Source organism: Electrona antarctica, assembly GCF_951216825.1.
Source record: "Electrona antarctica genome assembly, chromosome: 17".
Taxonomy (NCBI): domain Eukaryota; kingdom Metazoa; phylum Chordata; class Actinopteri; order Myctophiformes; family Myctophidae; genus Electrona; species Electrona antarctica.
In genome coordinates this window covers 9,647,885-9,674,234 of record NC_136798.1, presented here as the reverse complement: position 1 = coordinate 9,674,234, position 26,350 = coordinate 9,647,885, and the positions used below count along the sequence as shown (strand labels likewise).

Here is a 26,350-nt window from a genome sequence, read left to right as displayed (position 1 = left end):
GGCCAATTCCCAAAGTGCTGTTGTGTGATCTCACTGCTCAATACTGTAGCGTTTCCTTCAAACAGGCCATTTCCAGGAAGCACATGATGAGAAAGGCCAGTAATGCTAAAAATAAGATCTACAGTACACATATGATTGGCACTATCATATGTGAATAAATCAGTTATTGGTCAGTGTATGTGACTACTAATAATATATGTGTATTATGGACTATAGTTAACCAATATTTTACCTTGTATTCAACCCTATTTTATACCTTCAAGTTGTTTAAACAATAGACAGATCTACAAACTCACGTCGTGTCACATTGCGACACTTTGTAAGCTTGCCGATCGTCTTCATTGAACATTTTCTGGAGGCTGGCTTCAAAGATGTTAAATAACGGTTTCGTATTCATAAGCTTGCCCGGATAATTAAAACATTTTGTTCTGGGTTTTGCTCAGTTTAATATGAATTTGATCTTGGTTGACTTGCTTGTTGACAGTGCAACGATCTGTTCTTAGTCAGGTTTCCTGTAAGTGAATCAGAATACATCTACAGTGTACAGGCGACTTGTTGAAGCATGATTCAATCGATCTGGGATGCGCTGATAGGATTTGAAGGCAGTTCTCTAAGGTGTGGTCCTGCTTGAGTGGGTGTCTGTGTTCCGTCGTTAACTCCTGAAACTCATTAGAGCAGACGGTAATATAGTTACAGCTCCTGGCAGAGGAGGGTGCAGAGGAGGGTGGATAGGAGAGGGGGGTGGAGAGGAGGGTGCAGAGGAGAGGGGGGTGGAGAGGGGGGTGGATAGAAGAGGGGGTTGGATAGGAGGGTGCAGAGGAGAGGGGGGTGGAGAGGAGGGTGCAGAGGAGGGTGGATAGGAAAGGGGGGTGGAGAGGAGTGTGCAGAGGAGAGGAGGGTGGAGAGGAGAGGGGGGTGGAGAGGAGAGGGGGGTGGAGAGGAGGGTGCAGGGGTGGAGAGGAGGGTGCAGGGGTGGAGAGGAGGGTGCAGAGGAGGGTGCAGAGGAGTGTGCAGGGGTGGAGAGGAGGGTGGAGATTAGGATGGAGAGGAGGGTGGAGAGGTGGAGAGGAGGGTGGAGAGGTGGAGAGGAGGGTGCAGAGGAGGGTGCAGAGGAGGGTGGAGAGGTGCAGAGGAGGGTGCAGAGGAGGGTGCAGAGGAGGGTGGAGGGGTGGAGAGGAGGGTATATGTGTGTTGTCCACGTCAGCGTTATTCTGCTCTGACTACATCAAGTGCACATGGCCCAGTCATACAGTAATTCAATATAAATCGAATTGAGGAGATCCAAGTAGGAAATTGGGAAATGCTGGCCTTTTTGTTTTATACTATTACTTTTATACTATTTTCTTTCGTTCTTTCGTTCTTTCTTTCTAGGATATACTGTATACAGAAAAAGAGATACTACAGTACTCTTGCTTAAGTTGGCTCTCTGCACTTGGACTGCCTGAGTACTTCTTCCACCATTGTCTGGAATCACTTGCTATTTCATGTCGAGGGAGTTGTGTTGTTTTTACCGGGTTCAGTTATCAAACAGTGTGACATGAAGTATGGTTTCATCAAGTGTGTCCTTGAAAGAGTCTCCTGTTGACGTGACGATCAATCCTCTGTTATATAGCTCTATCTATAGCATCTCTCTATATCTACTACAGTTCTGAAGAACCATGAAAGGTCAAGAGGTTTTCAGAACACACACACACACACACACACACACACACACACACACACACACACACACACACACACACACACACACACACACACACACACACACACACACACACACCGCACACGCGCACGCACACACACGGCAGTACCTTGTGAACCGTCCATTGATCTACAGCTCTCCCCAGGATGTTTGCTGTCTGGGAAACGGCATACAGGAATATTGGCCCTCAAACACTGTTCCGGTTTACCGACGACACTGGGCAGAGACAATCCTCTCATTCATCCACAGTTTGCTTTCCACTGTAGGGCCAACTAGAGCCTTACAGTATGTGACATAATTAAAGCTTTTCACACTTGCATTGCTAAGCCCTAGCTGGGCTAGTGTTGCACTACCCCTAGGCTAACGATAGTCCAGGGCTAGCTTAACTCTGCTTCACACTCGTATGTGTTAACCCAGTATCAAACAACTGACCTGAACCCCAGGGTTTTAGCGTGCAGGGTTTAGGCATCCCTAACCTGAGGGTGTGGACAGGCCTACCCAATTCAAAGTGTGAAAGCTCAGAGCCTTGCTACACGAGGACGTCTCGGGCTGTTCCCCGCGCAAGTTTGTGAACGATCTAAAACTTTCCTTCGTCCACATTGCGGTTATGTTAATTATTATGCTGTATAGACGAGACCGGTAAACTGCTCCGTTTTCAAGAGAAAGCTGTAGTACACATGGCCGGCCTGTAGATGGCCACCCAAAAGCACCATGGAGTCTGTCTCACTCACACTCTCCAACAGACATCCTCAAGTGGCAGCACCTGTCACTCATTAGTAGGCTAATCACTCCACAACAGACTTTTTCGCTTCTAAACCCCTTGTTGCTTTTCCCTGTGAACAGAACACAAAGATGAGTAGCCTATTTATTTTTTTAACACGCAGCACCCCTCTCCCTCTCTCTCCCTCTCTCTCTCTCCCTCTCTCTCCCTCTCTCTCTCTCTCTCTCTCTCCCTCTCTCTCTCTCTCTCTCTCTCTCTCTCCCCCTCTCTCGTGCGCACTGCAATGTCTGTGACTGTGAGACTGACACAGACGTGGTCAATAATATATAGCATAAATAATAGGCCAAATATAACACTTTCCCTCTATCTGTGATCAGCTCCTCACACACAACTCCTCTCTCGTGCATGCACGCCTGCTCAATCTCAGCAACTGTTGGCGTAAATATGTATAATTCTTTCCCGATTGGGGGGGGTGTTTCTGTTCTCCAAAAATAGCTCCTCTACAAGCTCATGCATGCGGGCTGCAGATCGGCTATTTTTGGAGAAGAGATTTATAGACATTATGTGCAAATATAAAATAGCTGTGATACTTATATATAAGTGGTTATGGTGAAATAAACCATTAACACTGGTTAGTTTGGAGGGGGCGAGGGGACTATGACATCACCGTTTCAGCAAATTAGGCGGCATTTGCTATACACACGGAGACGAGAAAGTCGCGTCTCCAAACTTTCCCACTCTGGAAGGTGGTTTCAAAATTAGCCGTTTAAGTCCCCCAAAACGCCGTCTCCGTGTGGCAAAAAGGGCAGATCGGCTAATTACTTGCCCGAGTAACACAGAATACGTCCTCGTCTGTACACCACCTCAGTTAGGTCAGTACAAACAGAGCTGTAACAAAGCCCTGGGCTCAACTAGTGTGAAGAGGCCTAAATAAATAAATACTTTTTTGTATTTTGATAATGGCTGATTTGTTGTTAATGAGCTGGGTCTGGCATGCCCTAAACAGAGTCCTACTGATGTGGAAAAGTGGTTAATGAGTGTAACAATGACAGTGACGCATTCATCCTGGCACTAGCCCAAGTTCTCTCTCTCTCTCTCTCTCTCTCTCTCTCTGTCTCTGTCTCTCCACCTCCTGACAGAAGGTTGACAGCAAACTGAACATTGATGATCTTTGAATCCACCTCCTTCTCAGCTTTTAGACACTGTGTGTGTGTGTGTGTGTGTGTGTGTGTGTGTGTGTGTGTGTGTGTGTGTGTGTGTGTGTGTGTGTGTGTGTGTGTGTGTGTGTGTGTGTGTGTGTGTGTGTGTGTGTGTGTGTGTGTGTGTGTGTGTGTGTGTGTGTGTGTGTGTGTGTGTGTTCACACAATGCGTGTGAGATGAAAAGAGAGAGAGAGTGCATCCATCTGGTCATGTCGAAGTTGTCCTGAAAAGTTGCCTCATTAGCAAATGTAAATGAGACAGTGATGTCAGTGTCTTGTTCTCTTGCCAAAGCCAGGCTACAAGAGGTGTGTTTGAGTGTACTGTATGTTTGACTGATTATTGCATATTTTCGGAGCTTGTGCTGTGGTTAGGCTGTTTTTTTTTTGTTTGTTTTTTTTCTAACAGAAGCACCAGCTGTAGTACTGTAATTTGGTTTTGTTGATAACTAGGTTACTGACCATGTTGATCAGTTGATAACTGACCATGTTGGTCAGTGGTCAGGTGGTTACAGTTCATTTTCAATACCATGTTTTCAAAATCCCAAACCAGGCCCCTTAACACATTTTGTGCCCAAAACGTCTGTGGACGTCCTGGGTATTACCGCACGTGCATAGCCCAAGACGTCTGTGGACGTCTTCCAAAAACAAAACAAAAAAATATATATATATATTTTTTTTTTTATATTTTTTTTATTAAAAAAAATCAGAAAAATCAAAACACTTTTTTTTTAACACGTCGTGCCAAAGTTTGTCTTTTCGCCATTGAGAATGCATTTGGCGTTTAAATTAAATAACTCAGAAACTATAAATCATTTCAAAGTAAAAAGTTCCAGCATGTGTCTCCACAGTCAGCTGAATTATAAAAAATGTGAATGGATTTTCTAGGTGAAAGTGATTTTGGGCAGTTTTGCGTGGGCTCTCAATGTGTTAATATTCACGCTCACAGTGCGTCGCAATGAGACACGTGACAATTTCGTGGACATTCTTTTGAAATTGTATTTTTTATTTTCATCTGGTGTATTGATCAGGACGGAGGACAATTAGTTTTAGCATTTAGCATATCTATCTACAGTAGTGTCCTGCACCTTTCAACAGAACAGAGGATGATCAACATCTGTGTTTGTATTTTAACTGTGGTGGAAATGTTTAAAAACCGGAGACATTTTAGTAACAACAATTTGAGTGTCTGTCGGGACGTGGTGGGACAATCCTGGCCAAACTGGGCCGTCTGGTCACCGTATATTTACCAGTGTGTTTGTGTCGTTCCTGTGCAGGCCCCACATTGCCAAGGCAGGCCCCTCCTGTGCAGAATGGCCCCACACCAGAGGAGATGGACATGCAGAGAAGGTAAGACTCTCATAATGTCTCTCGTGATTGGAGCCCGAGCCATGCCAGATATGAGTCGGATGCCATCCCCACTTTGGGATTGAATCCTAGACCTAGACCACCGATTACTGATGTTTTGACCCATTTAAAATGTTCTAATCAATTTGATTTGAAGTTTCTATTTGAGAAAAATGCACTTAACTACAAAAATAGCTGAACGAAATGTTTGAAAACAATGATTGGTACTAATTGGCTGCATAATTGCCGATACCGATGGTGTCAAAATGGTCCATATATCAGCCACACACACACACACACACACACACACACACACACACACACACACACACACACACACACACACACACACACACACTCATTCACAAGGACCATTCTGGAGTAGGCTTTAACAATGGAAAGTAGTCTGCATGCATGGCACGCACAAACAGAGCCAGTATTTTGTCCTGCTTGTCTGATCTGTATTGAAATTTAAATGAGATTACGTTGCGTTTCACATCAGGCCATCAGCCTTCTCTTGATTTAATGATCAAGGTCTTGATCATCTCTTGATTAAATTAATTTTGTCACCATATGTCTGCTGAGTTCTTCAATGGAGGGGAGGGGACACACACACAAACCCATACAGATGTGCGCGCACGCACACGCACACGCACACACGTGGACACACACAAGCTGTTGTTTTTCTTCCCCTTACAAGGCCAGATTCACCCTCAGGTAATAATGAGGCGCTGGAGGAACACACACACACACACACACACACACACACACACACACACACACACACACACACACACACAGTTCTATGTTAATCAAGACCAGCTGGGTAGTGTTGGCCGGGGTTTCGAACCTGTTCAACAGAAAGTCTATTCAAGTTATTTGATTAGTATTGTAGGGCACGCACGCACGCACGCACGCACATAGGGAATCTTTATGGGATTCATATGGGAAACTTTGTGATCTCCTATCTATGTGCTTGCGAAACTCCTCCTTCCATTTCATATAGAATTAAGTGAACCTTTTACCGATATCGGAGAGATTGTATGCCTTGTGCACCAGGAAAGAAGCAGAAGACAGCATTTCATAGTGATTTTCTATAGATCGCTTTCAGGATACCCATTTGCACTTAACATTAATTTAAAATTATTGTTTTGATTCATCCATAAAACAGAATCCATGTCCATGCATTGAAGACTAGAGAGAATATTATGTAGGTAGGCCTATATTAATCCAGTTTGGGCGGGAACCCCTTTTGGTGTTAGCATTATGTTATGCTTTAGCTATTGAAAAATAGCAGATCTACAAGCTCATAGCGCGCCACCGAGTGGCGCGCTACGAGCTTGTAGGTCTGCTATTTTTGAAAAATCGAAGAACGACTTTCAGAAAACTGTCAGGATGTAGAAGACATTTTTTGAATCTGATCTCGGGTCAAAATGGAATTGCGGACATCACACAGAGCTCGATGGAAACGATGCGTGAATGAAGCTATAATGAGGCTTCGTTTATACTGTGGGTCGCAATCCCTGGGTGTTGTTTTTCGCTGAGGCTGTGTCTGTAAGATGGTTCATTTCCTGTAGGAAATCCAACGGAATTATCATTTATGTGGACCTCCAACGACGTGTGTGTGTGTGTGTGTGTGTGTGTGTGTGTGTGTGTGTGTGTGTGCGTGTGTGCGTGCGTGTGTGCGCACGCGCGTTTCAGAGGACTAGGATTCATTGTCAGACTTGTTGACACTGGAACCTTATAAAAATTAGGCCATGTGAAAGTCATCACACTAAATCATGACACACTCTACATGTTAATCACAAGGACACACACAGAGAGGTGTGTGTGTCTCTGTCTCTGTCTCTGTCTGTCTCTCTCTGTCTCTGTCTCTCTCTGTCTCTGTCTCTGTCTCTCTCTGTCTCTGTCTCTCTGTCTCTGTCTCTCTCTCTAACGCACGCATGCGCACACACACACAGTCTCTTTCTCTCTTGGGTTTGAACTGACTGACCTTCTCTTTGGTCTCATATTTCCATACTGAAGCATGACTAAGTCTAAAATAAATCCCTTGACGGGCTTCTTGAAGCCTGAAGCCTCTCTCCAAGAGGGTATTGTTGTAACCAAGTGTATTTTCATGAATTTATATATGTATCACTATCTATACGTATACAGATATACGTATAGTAGATGATGATACATATAACACGTGATAGTCGGTATATACATTGTGTGTGTGCGCGTGTGCGTGTGTGTGTGCGCGCACGTGTTATTTTAGAAACCGTAGCATGTGTGTGTGCATAACGTGCTGCCTTGTATGTTATTGAATGGAGAGAATGTCATGATAAACGTTTAATTTAAATGTGTATCTTGGTGGACTAAACCTACAGTACCAGGACACCCTCTAGTCAAAGTGTGACTCCATAGTACAAGTTGTACAACACGGTGTCGCTTGCCAAACATAATTGATCTACAAGCTAACAACGCGTCCTCACAACGCGACGCGTTGTATAGCTTGTGCTGTAGCTCAATTATGTTTGGCAAGCGACACACTGCCCAACGAATCATAACGGCCGCCCGCCTAACAAATCATAAAGCCAAGGGTTCCAACCGACAGCAACGATAGTTCCAAGTATGAAATTGGGTTCGTGCGACTGTGCGTGCAGCCCACATGGACAGACTGTACAGGTATGCTAGTACTAAATCTAAACAGAAGTGCATATCTTTGTGCAGCCTCCAGTGGAATGCTGTCATATTGCCCAGAGGTCAGTAGGTTCACGCTAAAGCTCCCATATTTTCCCCCGAGCTAGCCTGCATGAGCTCACTGTGGCTAGCGTCCAGTTAGTGATGACACACGCACATATGCATGCACGTTTCCTGCACACACAAGCACACCTTTGCCCCTTCACCTTTTTCTGTTACACACGCAACACACACACATACACACACACACACACACACACACACACACACACACACACACATACACACACACACACACGCACACACATTCCAGTAGTAAAGCATTCTTACGGTGTGAGTCACCGGTTTGTTTTAAGTGTTTTCTGAGGTGATCTTGGATCTGCCAGGAATTCTCCCCTCTCTCTGGTTCTGAGAGCCCCTAATGGACCTGGCTGTCAGCCCTCATGCTCTGGGTCCCTCTCTCTCTCTCTCTCTCTCTCTCTCTCTCTCTCTCTCTCTCTCTCTCTCTCTCTCTCTCTCCAGTCCTCTGTCACTCGCTCTCTTTTTTCTTCCCCCTTATTTGTTTGTTTTCATCTGTCCTCTCTCCTCTGTTCCTCTCTCCATCTTTGTCTAAAGTGTCAAATATACTCTGACATTAGATTACAAAAGATCCGTGGGGCGAAATCAGGAACGGAGGGGGAGAGAGATTTCTCACGTTTTGTCTGTGCAATTATCTCCCTTCGGTTGTTTCCAATCCGACGTACATTAACGTACAGTAAACAACGTGTACTGTGGGTGCAGTAACTGTGGCTGTGGCTGTGCCTTTGGCAGTAGACTAGAGCAAGACATTTTAAAGCCGTTTCACTCGGAAACAGAGAAACAGTAAGTGAAAAGTCCCACAAATGTTATTTAATTCACCCAAAATTTTGTAACCACCGATCATATAGTTTATAGAAATGAGCCGCTAATCAAGCTTGTCTTGATCGAAGACGAAGCCTGGAAGAAGAATCCAAGATATTAGGATTCTAAAAACTCTGTTCCCATAAACCAGCAGACTTTTCACTTCCGTTTTTTCTTTTTTTTTCTTTTTTCCCCCCATCGCAGTGTTACGAGTGCAGAACAGAGTTGTGAGGTGTAATCAATATAGGCTATATGAAAAAAGATGTCCAAAGATGTTTAAAAAAAGAAGCTTTTTCTTTCCTCTTTTTTTTTTAATCGATTTTTTAATCGATTAAATTACTGCCTGGATTGCCATAGGATCTGCTGTGCACCTCCATACCCCCTGGAGGATGAACCCTATTGATTTGATGACTATACACTACTACAGTATGACCTTTCCTCTCTCTGCCCTCAGACCAAAATGGCAGCTTTGCACGCACACGATTTCACATCATATTATTCAAATTATGAAGAGATGAACTGATGTTGGTGACCCCATGGCCTTTAATTCCTCTAGCTCCACCCTAAGGTCAAAGGTCAAATGGCACTATTTTGTTTCAATATAATATATTACAACACCACTTAATGTTATATTATAACATTAAGTGGTGTTCTTGACTCACAAGTGTTTGTTTATCACCCGACTGGGCTATTACAGTCTAGTTTGAAAAGAAATGGATGTTAAGGTTAGAGAGAAATATAGGAAGGGTGTGTGTGTGTGTGTGTGTGTGTGTGTGTGTGTGTGTGTGTGTGTGTGTGTGTGTGTGTGTGTGTGTGTGTGTGTGTGTGTGTGTGTGTGTGTGTGTGTGTGTGTGTGTGTGTGTGTGTGTGTGTGTGTGTGTGTGCAACCATCCTGCTTTATTCCTTTAACTCACTAATGAACACCGCACCGCACATCTTCATTCAGTACATTCCATGAGATGAACACACACAGAGACTCTCTCAGTACGTCTGGTTTTGTGGGTCCCCGACTCCCCACTCCATGAAAGGAGTAAACATTGCGATCAGTTCATCTTTGGGAATGTTGGAATGTCTACTTTACTTTTTCCACTGCGTTGGACGACTGCAGGGAAACATGACGCTGTCTGTGGCTTTTCCTCTCTCCAGTAAATCACCTCCTCTTTCCTGCATGCTCATCTCTCCATCCTGCATCTCTCCTCCAGCCTTCCTCCGTGGAGTGAGTGAGTGGATGGTTAGATATATGGTACAGTATGTACAGTATAGGGCATGCATGGGCAACTGGCGGCCCGGGGGCCACATGCGGCCCCCACCATCACTTAACCCATTTTGACCTGAGATCAGATTCTAAAAATGTCTTCTAAAAACTGACAGTTTTCTCAAAAAGCTATGTTTCCATGTCAGTCGTTCTTCGATTTTTCAAAAATAGCAGACCTACAAGCTCGTAGCGCGCCACTCGGTGGCGCGCTATGAGCTTGTAGATCTGCTGTTTTTCAATAGCTAAAGCATAACATAATGCTAACACCAAAAGGGGTTCCCGCCCAAAATGGGTTAATGCGGCCTGCAGGTTAATAATAATATCAGAATACTGATATATTATTGATATCAGTTAATTACTAGTATTAAAATGTCTTTTTCTATGTCCAATATATTTGTATTTACTTCATGAAGTTAACATAACTATAACTAAATGCATTTGAAATGAAATAAAAAAAGGTTACTTTTCAGGATTCCAATTCAAAAAAATTATTCAGGATTTCAATTCAAATATAGCAAAAAAAATTTGCTGATCTACAAGCTCAAAACGCGTCGCAAGTGCGACGCGTTTTGAGCTTGTAGATTGGCTATTTTTTGCCACGACAGTAATATGCAATGTGGCCATCTGGAGTGAGTCTGTTAATAGTGTCCCTCTCCATCGTCAAAGTTGCCCAGGGAGGATGGATGGACTGAGATATATATATATATATATATATATATATATATATATATATATATATATATATATATATATATATATATATATATATATATATATATATATATCAGTATATGTAGTGGATGGATAGATATATGGATGGATGGACAGATAGGTGAGTGGAGGCATGATAAGATGGATAGATATATGGATGGATGGACAGATAGGTGAGTGGAGGCATGATAAGATGATAGATATATGGATGGATGGACAGATAGGTGAGTGGAGGCATGATAAGATGGATAGATATATGGATGGATGGACAGATAGGTGAGTGGAGGCATGATAAGATGGACAGATATATGGATGGATGGACAGATAGGTGAGTGGAGGCATGATAAGATGGATAGATATATGGATGGATGGACAGATAGGTGAGTGGAGGCATGATAAGATGGATAGATATATGGATGGATGGACAGATAGGTGAGTGGAGGCATGATAAGATGGATAGATATATGGATGGATGGACAGATAGGTGAGTGGAGGCATGATAAGATGGATATATGGATGGATGGACAGATAGGTGAGTGGAGGCATGATAAGATAGATATATGGATGGATGGACAGATAGGTGAGTGGAGGCATGATAAGATGGATGGATATATGGATGGATGGACAGATAGGTGAGTGGAGGCATGATAAGATGGATAGATGTATGGATGGATGGACAGATAGGTGAGTGGAGGCATGATAAGATGGATAGATATATGGATGGATGGACAGATAGGTGAGTGGAGGCATGATAAGATGGATAGATATATGGATGGATGGACAGATAGGTGAGTGGAGGCATGATAAGATGGATAGATATATGGATGGATGGACAGATAGGTGAGTGGAGGCATGATAAGATGGACAGATATATGGATGGATGGACAGATAGGTGAGTGGAGGCATGATAAGATGGACAGATATATGGATGGATGGACAGATAGGTGAGTGGAGGCATGATAAGATGGATAGATATATGGATGGATGGACAGATAGGTGAGTGGAGGCATGATAAGATGGATAGATATATGGATGGATGGACAGATAGGTGAGTGGAGGCATGATAAGATGGATAGATATATGGATGGATGGACAGATAGGTGAGTGGAGGCATGATAAGATGGACAGATATATGGATGGATGGATGGACAGATAGGTGAGTGGAGGCATGATAAGATGGATAGATGTATGGATGGATGGACAGATAGGTGAGTGGAGGCATGATAAGATGGACAGATATATGGATGGATGGATGGACAGATAGGTGAGTGGAGGCATGATAAGATGGACAGATGTATGGATGGATGGACAGATAGGTGAGTGGAGGCATGATAAGATGGATAGATATATGGATGGATGGACAGATAGGTGAGTGGAGGCATGATAAGATGGATAGATATATGGATGGATGGACAGATAGGTGAGTGGAGGCATGATAAGATGAACTGATCACTTGAACTCTCTGCACTTTATTTTATTCACTGTTCTTTGCACTGTCTTGTCCTGTTTTGCACTTGTCCTAATGTTGTAACTGCACTCTGCTGTCCACCAAACCAAATTCCTAACATGTTTACATGTCATGGCAATAAAGTCTTCTGATTCTGATTCTGATAGATATATGGATGGATGGACAGATAGGTGAGTGGAGGCATGATAAGCCACCTGTCCATAAACACAGGCCACTGCTGTCGGATTAAAGAGACACGAGGTGGAAATAATGGGCTGACGGTATAAATAGCTGTGTGTGTGTGTGTGTGTGTGTGTGTGTGTGTGTGTGTGTGTGTGTGTGTGTGTGTGTGTGTGTGTGTGTGTGTGTGTGTGTGTGTGTGTGTGTGTGTGTGTGTGTGTGTGTGTGTGTGTGTGTGTGTGTGTGTGTGTGTGTGTGTGTGTGTGTGTGTGTGTGTGTGTGTGTGTGGTGTATGGCCGTGTGTGTAGGGGTGGAGTGTATGGCCGTGTGTGTAGGGGTGGAGTGTATGGCCGTGTGTGTTTTATGTAGAGAGAGTGAGAGATTGAGATAATAATTGAGAGAGTGTGTATTGTATGTCTGTGCTATTTTGTGTGGGAAACAAGCGTGCATGTGAAATGGTGTGTGTGTCAGCATGCTTAAGCCTCCCTTTCTGTGGCATCTCACACATGTGTTAGCAGTTAGCTTGTAGCTGTTGCTTTTTAACGCTAAGCATTACAATGCAGCAATGATAACGGCAGCAGCTGGTACTGACAACATGTTCTGGCACACACACACCCACACACACATGCCTGCATACATGCACACTCACAAAATACATTTTAATCTAACACAGAAACGCACGCACGCGCACACGCATTCCTATAAAACCAACATGTTCCCTAGGATTCAACCAAGCTGTTGGGGTTTCCTGTTAGGGGTGTGTTTGTGTTTGTATGTGCGTGCGTGTGTGTGCGTGCGTGTGTCACAGTTGGGCTAGAGTAACTCCATATGGCCCCTCTGGGCTTCCATCCATTTAGCCGACACTTCCTGGTTCTTAGTTGGAGCCAATGAGGAAAGTCGTGTGGCACAGTTGGCCAATGGACTGCCAGAATTTAGGCTCCCTCCCTGCAGCTTTTCGTCAGATGTTCCCTTTCAGGCAAACCTGTAAAATGTATACATTCTTTTTTTTAAACAATATATTTATTGACATTCTTTTTCATTTATAAAAAACATTACAGTTATAGCTCTTTTGTTAAATAAAATGTCCAGAAAAAACAAACATAACAGATACAATACAAAAACAATACAATACAACAATACAATACAATACAATACAAATACAATGACAACAAATAAATAAAAAATACAATCATAACAAACAACTCAACAATAAAAAACAAAAACAAATAAAAACAGATATGGTCCCCATTTTCCTCCCCACATTACTGTGGATTATCTAATACCGGTCCTAATGGATTGCTGTTCATAAAATGCATGAACTGTCCCCATATTTCTTGAAAGTCATCAGATTTCCCTTTAATGGCTAAAGTCAATTTTTCTAGTGCAAGACAATTTGACAATTCTTTGTACCATTGCTTGATGTCTGGTTTGTCTGGGTTTTTCCAAAAGAGTGCAATTGTATGTTTAGCCTGTAGAAGAGAATAAGTAATCATACTCTTCTTTTTACTATTAATTCTTAAATTATTAGGAAATATACCCAAGATACACAGTTGTGGACAAATAGGAATATCCTCTGAGATTATCTGAGATAATATACCAAGTACTTCTTTCCAAAACTTCATGATCTCTGGGCATTGCCATAAACAGTGAAATAATGTACCCTTCTCCACGTTGCACTTTACACATTGGTCTGGTATATTAGGATCAAAAAAAATGTATACATTCTAACTCTAGACAATAATTATAACATCATAAAGACTTTTTTAAAAGGCTTTAAATAACATCAGCAGCATCACAGCGGCGGCGCTGGCAAATTGTAAATGAGCGGCGAGTTTTGTCACTTGTAGTGGACAAAACAAAATCTGACAGCACTGAAATTATTCATAATCTGTTTATAGTCTGTTTAAAAGCTTCAGGGTTGACAGATTTTCTCTTGTATTGCCACTAAATTAGATTATACATCGGATGTTAACACCATTTCATTGTACATCGTCCTTTATTGCGATATTATAGTAGATTATAGATTTTAAATGGAAATGTTTGCACTACTACTCATTGCATCGAGACAGGCCAGTTGGCCTCCACTTGGCTGCCTAAAATAGAATAGAATTGACTACATTTTCCATTTGCAGTAATTGCAAAAATGCTGACCCTGGGAGCTGAGCCCATATGGAGATGCGTGTCGAGTTAGTTTCAAACGTTGAGGCGCACACCCCTCAATGTATTTTATTCTGCAGATTGTTAATGAATAAAGAAACCAACTCATGATGGTTTGGCTGGTGAAAGCAGAGTGTAGGCCTGTGTTTTTTCTACCCAAGTTGTGTTGAGAATGCTACAGTAGCTCCAACAGAGCTGTCATCACAGCTCTCCAATGCGAGGTTGCACTGTAACCGTAAAACAAGAACATGGTGCATGTCAACCTAAGAAATCGCTTCCTGTCATGTGTGTACAATCAGTGTGTTTTATTTTGAATCTCCTCTCACTGTTTTAAGTAATATTCATGATGGTCAACCCAAACATTAATTTCCTTGCAGCCATTATCCACAGTCCACACTAAGCGCATGCCTAAATCTAGTTTAACCCGTCTTCCTGTTTCCCATGGTTTCCCAGTGGTTCCCTTAAGAAATGCCTCTAATACTACAAATATTATCACTCTTCCTCCATGTGGAAAAATACATGTATACAGTTCATACATCAGCCACCCCCCAACCACCCCCCACCACCCCCTCTGTCCCAATCCCGCATACACCCCAAAGCAAATCCCCTCAAGCGTCTCAAACTCTGTCGTACTAAAGTTGTCGGAAGAACCAAGAAAGAGGGAATGAACGAATGAGAGAGAATGCACTGGAATTCAGACTGTGCAGCCGCCCACGTTCGTTCCCTCAGCAACTCTTTTCAGGAGGCGAGCGAGACGCCACTTTGAATGGGTGCGGGAGGTTTTTCCACGGCTTTGAAGCCTGTGATGCCTCTTTGAGCGGGTGGGGGGGGGGGGGGTGATTTAGGATTAGATTCACACGCGAGAGGCAAAAGGCAAGATTTATGGATGTGCATGTTGTTGTGATTGTGCATGCGTGGGATCCATTGCATTAGCACTTCCAGAAATAGTCACAGGGGGGGTGAGTAAGAGTATGTCTACAGATTGCAACTGCACATTTTCAATTAAAAGACTTGCCATATTTCAGCTGCATGTTGGTTACATCCACATTTTTATAGAGAAGAATGCAAGAAGGAAGTGATCTGTTCTCCATACAATAAAGACATTGAAAAGACATTCATATAGACATTCATAGAGTCTTATAGACCATCACAATCAAATATATATTCCTGGGTAGATTTATAACACCGGTAGTGTCGCATTGGAGCAATATACAGTACTTATTAACCATATATCTGGAAGTACAGGACAGGGCACATGATATTGTAATATTGACTATATTTCAAACTGTTCCAAATCGTTGACAAACTATACATAGCTAATGTTGTGGACCCTTTATTTTATTTAGTAGATATCTTTTCAGATTCTTCTCACATTTAGTGTAGATATAAAATAGATATTCTGCCCGGAAATACCGCTCTATTTTTTTTGTTTACAAATATTCTGATCTGGTCTATTCATGACTGCTATAGGATATCACCAATGATTTTCCCCTAATTGTTTTGTTTAATCGATATTGTTGTGTAATCAAATGAAACAAACAATACTTTACAACAGCTAATGAGACACTTATTGCACATCATTAAAGTGACAATACATAAACTAGAGGTTCAGGACGCTATACGGCCCCTGTCAGAGAACCCGCCGTTTCTTTGTCAGACAGAGTAGCCATTGTACCATTGTCTGTGTCCCTTTTGTGCCCATATATGGAGATCTCCATTGGTCTGTCTACCTGTGTTCCCTTTATGCCCTTATGGGATCTCGCGTCAGTTTATTATGCCTATATTTGACATGCCCCTATATGGGCATATCGGTTGCACTGTACTGAACTCCCTTGAGTCCTTGCCGATGCCTGCGTCGCCGAGTTTGAAGTTGGTCGGTCCCATATGCACATGACCCTATTTGGGCATAGCGGTTGAATCTGTGGCTTTATGGATATATATTTTACACTGCCGGCTGCCCTACTACCAGTAGTAGTTGATAATGAGCGCGGGCAGGGCTTACTCACGCTGTAATACAGACACAGATCCCCACCTTTTGCAGCCACCTTGCTGGTCTAGTGGTCTAGGGCCTAGACATAGTGACGTGGTCGTGTGGTCCACCCGCCCTCCCATTAGCCAATTTTATGCACTACTATCTTCTTTATCTTTTCTGGTTTAGAAAAACAAATCTACAAAACAAAAATACGAAACAATTAAGTGACCAAGATACTGTATGTCTGTATGCTAGCGATTGCCCAAGATGTCTACTATGCAGCATAGTACACATCTTGGTCAACCGCTAGCACTTCCATTATGGTTGAAATAGTGAATAGTACATACTAGCTAACAACACGGAAATATATACAAGTATGCATGTATGTAAACTAGTATACAGTAAATGTATTGACAATGATGGAATGGGAGATCAATAGATTTTGAAATGGGAAACCAGTTGTGTCCTTGAACAAGAGATTTGTTTCTCAGAATCAACATCAGGTCTACTTTATCACCAACAATGAGCTACACACAAAGTGGGGCAGAGGATAAAAACATCCTGAAGAAGACCTAAGGGTCAAAACGTTGCGCCATTAATAATAGTAAGTTCTTTGGAGCTATAAAACAGTGAGCGGATGTTTTTATCAACTCGCCAACATGTCCAACACCTGGCCTAAATACAGGCATAAGACCTGCACACAATCTTCTCTGTGAACTGTTTTAAAGTGCGGGGCAATTGGAAAGGAGAGGAAAATGAAAGAAAGAGAGATAGAAAGACAAATCGGAAACATTTGGTAATATGGTCATTTGAATTAAAAATATTTTAAAAGTAGTGAAAACAGCCGATGAATGCATGCGAGGAATGCATGAATGATGATCATTCCTTTAACAAAATGTATTTTTAAAAGTCAGTGAGCTTGTCCATTGGCTTTTTTGTTCTACTATTGTGCGACACCGTCATATGACAAAGTCAAAATAAGGCGTTTATGAAAAACACGAATTAAAGCAAAAAGATGAAATATGGCGATGCAAGGTTTCTGCCCGACAGTGTTGATATGTATCTCTCATGCTGTATGTACAGTATCAGCTCTTTAAGGCTGGTTGCAAAAGGCAAGTTGAAGTTGATGCGTGTTTACTCACAAATGGCCTAGCCTAATGTCGGTTCAATTAAAACTGAATCACAGACGGCCATTAAACGCCAGCTTAATTTAGATGAGGTACTTTTTTATTATCTCCTGCCGACAACAGAGGACATCATGTTTTCTTCTTTCATTCACGCTCAATTTCAGCACACGCTCATGTATAATGTGAGCGCCGTTCGTAACGTTGTGGCCGAGCAGGAAGCTATCTTCTCACCACTGAGGAATGCATGAGTTGCAGATGGTGATCATTCCTCTCACATGAAGTCTTTTTTAAAAGTTGAACAGAGCATGGAAACATACTGTAGGTGTCACCGTGATGGATGGCACGCACGCACGCACGCACGCACGCACGCACGCACGCACGCACGCACGCACGCACGCACGCACGCACGCACGCACGCACGCACGTCTGTGTGTGACATAAAGTCAATACCCTTTTTTTTCCTTTTAATAGTATTTTCTATAAATGACTTCTTGTTGAAGTACAGTATGTGTTCCCCTTTCATCCTTTCATAAAAGCGTGAGTCATTGCATGGGGCTTCAGACTCTCAGAGGCCCCGTCTAACGGATGAGCTCAGGTTTCACTGGCTTAGTGGTCAGATGTTGCAGCACACTCACCGCTGTCCTGTATGACCTCAGCTGCTTGACCTACTCCTATACACACTGTGTGTGTGCGCGTGCGCAACAGTGAGTGTATGCCGTCAAGGCAGAGTCATACTTGATTGTTGTGCACCAAGAATAGCAGATCTTCAAGCTCACGATGCATTGCGAGCTTGTAGATCGCAGGCATGCAGCCAAGTACAAAGCAGGTGTCACATTCGCACCCATTCACACACGGCAGAGGCAGTTAGGGGGTTCAGTGTTTTGATCAAGGACACTTTGACATGATGATGCCAGTCGGGTGCCAGTGTGTGTGTGCCCTATATGTGCATCCCTGTGCACATGTACTATATGATACATGTGCATCCATAACAGACTCGTCTTTCCCGTTGCAGTCATTCTATATACACTGGTTGCCGCTATATGTTAATGCTCTGAATTCACTGAATTCACCCACAGAAAACCACTGAGTGACTCCCATTCCATCCAGCACAGAGTTTAATCATGCAGATGAATTCTTCTCATACTGTATAGAAGCTCCCATGGGGGCTCATTTACTGCCATGCAGAACGTGCTATTGTCGTGTAGCCGGGGTAGCTAACCCCGGCTCTAGCGCACTCCTGTGAGACTTGTCCCTGGTAGAGGCATTCTCTGGCCCAGAATGCTTAGCAAACCCTGTTACCTCTGCCACTCTGTAATTACCTCAATGCACCACTGGGACAGTGTGGGAACTGGGACAGCTGTGTGTGTGTGTGTGTGTGTGTGTGGGTGCAACCCTCTATCCACAACTTCTTTGTGTTTATATGTCAGGGATGCCTCTGCTCTCTCTTTGTAACTCTCACTGTGTGTGTGTGTGTGTGTGTGTGTGTGTGTGTGTGTGTGTGTGTGTGTGTGTGTGTGTGTGTGTGTGTGTGTGTGTGTGTGTGTGTGTGTGTGTGTGTGTGTGTGTGTGTGTGTGTGTGTGTGTGTGTGTGTGTGTGCGTGCGATAATGAGGTTGTGTAATAACAAGGCTGGGTCCATGGAGACTTGGAGAGCCTAGCTGAAGACTTGTAATAGGTTAATAGGTCAGAAACACCCCGCAGTCCCTTTGTGTTTGAGAGAGGGAAGCCCTTTTCTCTCGTCATTCTCCAATTCGTCCATCTCTGTCTTTCAGTTTCGTGATGTGTCCATCTTTCATTTTTGATTAAATTCGCTTCCCCTCATAATTCACGTTCTCGTCAACGAAGAAGCCTGTAGAAACGGACACGTTGTGAGCCTGTAGAAACAGACACGTTGTGAGCCTGTAGAAACAGACACGTTGTGAGCCTGTAGAAACAGACACGTTGTGAGCCTGTAGAAACAGACACGTTGTGAGCCTGTAGAAACAGACACGTTGTGAGCCTGTAGAAACAGACACGTTGTGAGCCTGTAGAAACGGACACGTTGTGAGCCTGTAGAAACGGACACGTTGTGAGCCTGTAGAAACGGACACGTTGTGAGCCTGTAGAAACGGACACGTTGTGAGCCTGTAGAAACAGACACGTTGTGAGCCTGTAGAAACAGACACGTTGTGAGCCTGTAGAAACAGACACGTTGTGAGCCTGTAGAAACAGACACGTTGTGAGCCTGTAGAAACAGACACGTTGTGAGCCTGTAGAAACAGACACGTTGTGAGCCTGTAGAAACAGACACGTTGTGAGCCTGTAGAAACAGACACGTTGTGAGCCTGTAGAAACAGACACGTTGTGAGCCTGTAGAAACAGACACGTTGTGAGCCTGTAGAAACAGACACGTTGTGAGCCTGTAGATCGGCTCGTTGTGAGTCTGTAGAAACAGACACGTTGTGAGCCTGTAGAAACAGACACGTTGTGAGCCTGTAGAAACAGACACGTTGTGAGTCTGTAGAAACAGACACGTTGTGAGCCTGTAGAAACAGACACGTTGTGAGTCTGTAGAAACAGACACGTTGTGAGCCTGTAGAAACAGACACGTTGTGAGTCTGTAGAAACAGACACGTTGTGAGCCTGTAGAAACAGACACGTTGTGAGTCTGTAGAAACAGACACGTTGTGAGCCTGTAGAAACAGACACGTTGTGAGTCTGTAGAAACAGACACGTTGTGAGTCTGTAGAAACAGACACGTTGTGAGCCTGTAGAAACAGACACGTTGTGAGCCTGTAGAAACAGACACGTTGTGAGTCTGTAGAAACAGACACGTTGTGAGTCTGTAGAAACAGACACGTTGTGAGTCTGTAGAAACAGACACGTTGTGAGTCTGTAGAAACAGACACGTTGTGAGTCTGTAGAAACAGACACGTTGTGAGTCTGTAGAAACAGACACGTTGTGAGCCTGTAGAAACAGACACGTTGTGAGCCTGTAGAAACAGACACGTTGTGAGCCTGTAGAAACAGACACGTTGTGAGCCTGTAGATCGGCTCGTTGTGAGTCTGTAGATTGGCTGTTTTCGGCAAGCGGCACGGTAGAATGACGGAGCGTACATTAAAGTCGAAGGCAGTGGTTCCCAAACTTTTTCATGTCAAGGACCCCCAAATTGACACTAATTATCCCGCGGACCCCCATTTGAAAAGATATGCCAGGGACCGTCATAAGAGAAGATTTTGACGCAGTGATTCTCAACCTGTTTAATTTCAAGGATCCCCAGTTTGACATGCATTTAGTCTACGGACCCCCATTTAATCATGGCATTTCTATCTCTGGGACCCCACTGTGGAGTTATTCATACCATTTGATGCCTTTTGCTATAAGTTGCATGCATCAGATTAACCATGGCACCCTATATGGAGCCATGAGTTCCCAGATTAGCTAGCCTGAAACCGACCCCCGAGCCGGTCCGCCTCTCAGGGGGTTATACGGCAGGAAAAGGCTATTTTCTGTCTCTTTCTGTAAAAACACCAACGGAGGCAGAGTCTTAGTTAACTGACCAAGGCTTAGGCCTTTGCAACCACAAGATTGAGCCGTGTAAACACACGATCTGACTTCTAAATGGACTAACGGTAAATGATCATTCTATTTCTGTATTAACATTATATCATTGCATATCAGTACAATATCAGTTAAATAGCTGTAAACATAATGTGCTATTTGCTCTGTTTCTTTTGCCATCCTTACAGGTTTTAATTACCTGACTAACGGTTTAGACCACTGACTAACTCTAATTAACTGTTTAGACCACAGTCTAACTAACTAGACCACAGTCTAACTACCAACTATTACTGTCTTGTTTTAGTTCTAGCTATTCTCATAAACTAGAGTTTAGGCCAACAGGCAAACTGAATCCATCCATTTGTAAATCCTACCAACGTGTGCTTTAATTGTGTAATGAAATTACCAATAAATAATGTAAAAGACACTGGTTTGGATTATTTAAACACTGGAGTAACAGTTTCAAGCTTTAGCATTAAACAGTATATGTCCGAGTAATTCGCTTAGTAGTAACTATTTAGTCGTTATAGGCCGTCCCAGGGCCTTAGGTCTGATATAAATACCTCAATTGTGCACGATTGAACAAATCAATTAATTAAGCAGCAATAAAGGTGAAAATATTAGATTCCGGGACACCCACATTTATATTGTGAAAATCAATGTTAATTGAACTCAGAGTGTACAAATGAAACCAAATGGACCCGTTAGGGTCCATTTGGTTCCATTTGTACACTCTCTGAGTTACAGACCCATAAGGGTCCATTTGGTTCCAACTATCATTTAGCTGCGCACCCCCTGGAACTCCCTCAAGGACCCCTGGGGGTCCCCGGACCCCACTTTGGGAACCACTAGTCTAAGGGGTCTCATCCTCTGCCGGTTGGCATTGGTCAGGATAATCCCAGCCCTGTAGTGCTAGCTGCCCCTGCTACAGCTAAGCTCTATCCCAGCCCTGTAGTGCTAGCTGCCCCTGCTACAGCTAAGCTCTGCGGTTTTATGGGAATTACTCGGCTTGCTGCTTATGCTCCCTGCTAATCACAGTGCACAGCGCATAATTCATCCACCTTTATAAGCATTATAAACACATTACAATCACGTCTAAGCATATTTATTTCTATTAAGGCTTTGGTGAATTATGGTCATAAACAGGGTTCTGACCCTAAACACATGCACACAAGCATGCGCACGCACACATGCACGCATGCACGCACGCATGCACGCACGCACACACACGCACGCACACAGCCTGCAAGCACAGCCTGTTGACACTCAAGCAGCTTCATTGAAACTGGGTGTTTGTGTACTTGTATTACAATACTTGTGAGGGCCAAGGGTCCCCACAAGTATAGTTAGTTGCTCGCCAATGTTGTGCACCGTAAATAGATTTGCAAGGTGTTGCTCTCTGACACATTGTCAGCTTGTAGATCTGCTATTTTTCGCTACTTTCGATGCAGCCCCAAAGTTCTGATGTCCTCACAAGTATAGTGCGCACGTGTATGCGTGTGTGTGTGTGTCTGGAGGAAGGTGTGTTTCCTCCTGGAGGGAGGTGTGTGGGTTTCACCTGGCAGATGAAGGCATGGGAAGAAGAGCTGTTTTTCTCCCAAGGCATTCCATGCGGGAAGATGAATGACAAGTCTCTGACATCACTACCGTGGGAGTGTGTGTGTGCAGGTGCTCTTGCAGATCCAAACATGCACAAAGTGTGTGTATGAGTGTGTCTGTCAGCAGAGCAGGTGGAGTGGAGGTGTGTGTGAGAGAGCGTATATGAGAGCAAATGCATGTGAGTGGGCAAGTGCAACAGTTATTTGAATGTGCCAAGAGAGGGCGGGGGGGGGGGGGGGTGTGACTGTGACTGTGTGTGTGTGTGTGTGACTGTGTGTGTGTGTGACTGTGTGTGTCTGTGTGTGTGTGACTGTGTGTGTGCGCGCAGTGTGCCCTTAATGTGCCAAGAGACAGACAGGTGTGTGAGTGTGTGTCATCGGGTCGGTGCACATGGAAGGAGACGATGTGTGTGTGTATAGATTAACAGTACTGTTCATGCTGATGATTGACTGTTAGCGGTGAGTCAGCCCTCACCAGAACGAGATTAATGTGGATCTGACAAGACTTGACTTAGAGTGTGTGTGTGTGTGTGTGTGTGTGTGTGTGTGTGTGTGTGTGTGTGTGTGTGTGTGTGTGTGTGTGTGTGTGTGTGTGTGTGTGTGTGTGTGTGTGTGTGTGTGTGTGTGTGTGTGTGTGTGTGTGTGTGTGTGTGTGTGTGTGTGTGTGTCGCTCTCCTGGTCTGTGTAATTTATGAGTGTAACTGATAAATTGTGATTGATGATGACCAGTGCAATGTATCACTGAATAACATGATGTGACGACACCATTCACATTAAATGAAGGACGTTTGCAGTAGGCTATACTGGTGGTGCACACACTTTAGCTAATTTGAAGTTAAACCATATAGCCTAAATGTTGGATGTTAAATAGAGAGAGAGAGAGAGAGAGAGAGAGAATTACAACTGAACTCTCTCTCTCTCTAATCTAACTATCACCTCTCTCTCTCTAAACATGTGTAGGGTCATACACTCATCATCAGCATCAGTCTCTCTAAACATGTGTAGGGTCATACACTCATCATCAGCATCAGCTCTGCAACGACACCCTCCGCACTGCCCTCTACTGCTGCCCTACAGTGATACCTAGTGGATGCATTTAGAACTGCACACACCCTTACATTTCTGACAGGGAAACACCGAAGAAATTTGACTCAACCTTTTGCATTAATAATAATACTTATAAATAATATTAAGAATAATAATAGTGAGATTTATATAGTGCTTTTAGTACCTAAAGTCTCTTTACATAAAAGAAAAGGAAGGAATCAACTTTATTAAGAAAAGACAAAAACAATAAAATGTGCTACAGTGATATTTAGAGCCTTTCAGAAATCAGAATTGCTGGGCAAGCCTTTCGTGTTGTCGCAAAGGGAGTTTGCTATGGGCGCATACCACATATAGGCTCCAATGCAGCCTGACAGCAAGCCGCGGGTTCGATTCCCGAGCGTGAGGACCTTTGCTGCCTGTCAATCCCTGTCTCTCCCTCTCCCTGTTTCCTGTCATTCTCAACTGTACTAGCCAATAAAGGCAGAAAAGCCCAAAACATATATTAAAAACAGAGTTTGCTTTAGTCGAGGGCAAATATCCACACCATGTGTTTTTAACAGTTAAGCCATTAAAACCGTAAAAGCATCATGTGCCATTTGTCATTTTAGATATTTGCGTTGGTTGTTCAATAAAAGCGCACAGTGTCGCCGCACTGCAAGCTTGTAGAGACATTTTGAAAGTGTGAGTGTGAGAACTACTGATTTAGAAAGCATTTGTAGAACCGGTCTCGGGTCTTTAGGACTGAGACCAAATTCTACAAAATGTCTTCTAAATTATGGCAGTTTTCTGAAAGATCTTGTGTTTCTATGGCAGTGGTTCTCAAACTATTTCATGCCAAGGACCCCACAAATTATATGTAATTGGCCGCTGACCTCCATCTGAAAATATGTTGTTCCAGGGACCCCTCCCCCCCCCCAGTTGCAAAAGATTTGAGTTAAAAATGTTCGCTCTGAAAGAATATATTCAAAGATTTGCACCACATTTTCATGGTTTTTCCAAAATAGCAGATCTACAAGCTTGTAGATCTGCTATTTTTCAATAGCTAAAGACAAGTATAACATAATGCTTAAAACACCAAAAGGGGTCCCTGTCCTGAATGGGTTAAAATGTGACTAGAGCTGTTGTGTTTAGAGTTACGTAAGAGCACCACACAGCTCATGTGCAGCGGAGCAGTAATTATATAATGACATGTCTTTATACAGTCTAATAACCACCATTACTCTGCTACATCCCTCCATGGCTTTAGTCTGTCGGTCAGGCCGCTCTATCCCCCCCCCCCCCCCCTCCACACACACACACACACACACACACACACACACACACACACACACACACACACACACACACACACACACTCTCTCTCTCTCACAAGGCATACTTTTGTGCAGCACGCTTGTATGATGAAGTAGGGCATTCATTTACGAAACGTTAAAATGTGGAGAATGATATGAGTTTTCTGCCCGACAGCTGCGTTGTACAATCTTAACCATTTATATTAAGCACTATGTAGGCCTACTGGGGCACAGTAGCGCAGTCGGTAGCGCTGTAGCCTGGGACGCTGGGGGCGTGTACTCTCCTCCGCGTCATCAGTGCACGACTGCATGTACCCTGGGTGGGATTGGTAAAAGGGCCTTTCTGTGTGGAGTTTGCATGTTCTCCCCGTGTCCCCTAGGGTAGGTACTAGGTACCCTCACAAAAAAAAACTCCCCCTGGCCAGCCGTGGCGCCTGATGGAGTAGAAAGGAACTACTTGGAATAACGTGTTCCTGTCAAGTGAAAAGAAGCGGCTTGGACTTACCCAGGATTACATTAGATAATTGACACTGGGTGAAAAAAAATGGGTTTGCAAAAATCGTGGGATAAAAAAGCCCAAAAAAATAAAATTAAAAACACTTTGTACTGGATGGACTATTTCTGCTCATGTAGGGCGCCAGGGTTAATATGGTTAGGCATTAGTTATACTTAGTCGTACACCAGTGTTGCTCGCCGAAAATTATGAGCTTATAAATCTGCTGCTTTCTGCTGCGTATGTTGCTACCACTGCTGAAATTCCTCTACGGTTGCTGCGTTCTATTTTCAATGACGACTGCCAGTGCTGTGCCAAGACTTATTCAAATCCTTCAATTTGAATATGTGGTTTTGTGGAAGACGTGATGGTTGATGTCGTTACAGTGCAAGGGAATTGTAATAGATCAAATGGAATGGCTTCGAATCTTAAAATGATGATTTTCCTCTCCTTTTCTACTCATCCTCCTTTCTCGTCCTCCTCCCATATCTCTCTTCTTGATTTACTGTTCCTCACTTCCTCCTATGATCCCTTCCTCCTATCTTCTCCTTTTCTGTTCCACGTCACTTGCTTTGCCTAATACCCCTCTCCTCTCATCCTCTCCTCCAGGCAGCTTCAGGACATGCAGAGGCAGAAGGAGCAGGACCGCGAGCGCGACAGGGAGCGCCTGGAGCTAGAGATGGAGGAGCGCGAGCGGCAGGAACGCGAGCGGGAGGAGAGGGAGCGTCAGGAACACGAGCGGCAGGAGAGGGAGGCGCAGGCGGAGAGGGAGCGTGCAGAGCGCGCCGAGCGTGAACGCCAGGAGCAGCATGAGCGCGCCGAGCGAGATCTGATGGAGAGGGAGAAGGCGGAGCGAGAACGCATGGAGAGAGAGCGGGAGCAGCAGGAGCAGTTGGACAGAGAGCAGCAGGACTGGGAGCGAGGGAGACGCATCTCCAACGCCGGTGAGTGACACACCTGGGTCTCCTACTTAACACACACTCACACATTATGACACACATAAA

At 43.8% G+C, this 26,350-nt stretch overlaps 1 protein-coding gene across 4 annotated transcripts in view; it reads left to right on the top strand.

The window, feature by feature from the left end:
• The window catches only part of enah (ENAH actin regulator), a 161,295-nt gene that overhangs the window by 103,587 nt on the left and 31,358 nt on the right, over positions 1-26,350 (top strand). For all 4 annotated transcript variants that reach the window (XM_079525390.1, XM_079525392.1, XM_079525391.1 and 1 more), the window contains exons 4-5: positions 4,897-4,969; positions 25,956-26,290. In XM_079525390.1, the coding sequence (XP_079381516.1) occupies positions 4,897-4,969; positions 25,956-26,290 (408 nt within the window). The remainder of the gene's footprint in view (positions 1-4,896; positions 4,970-25,955; positions 26,291-26,350) is intronic.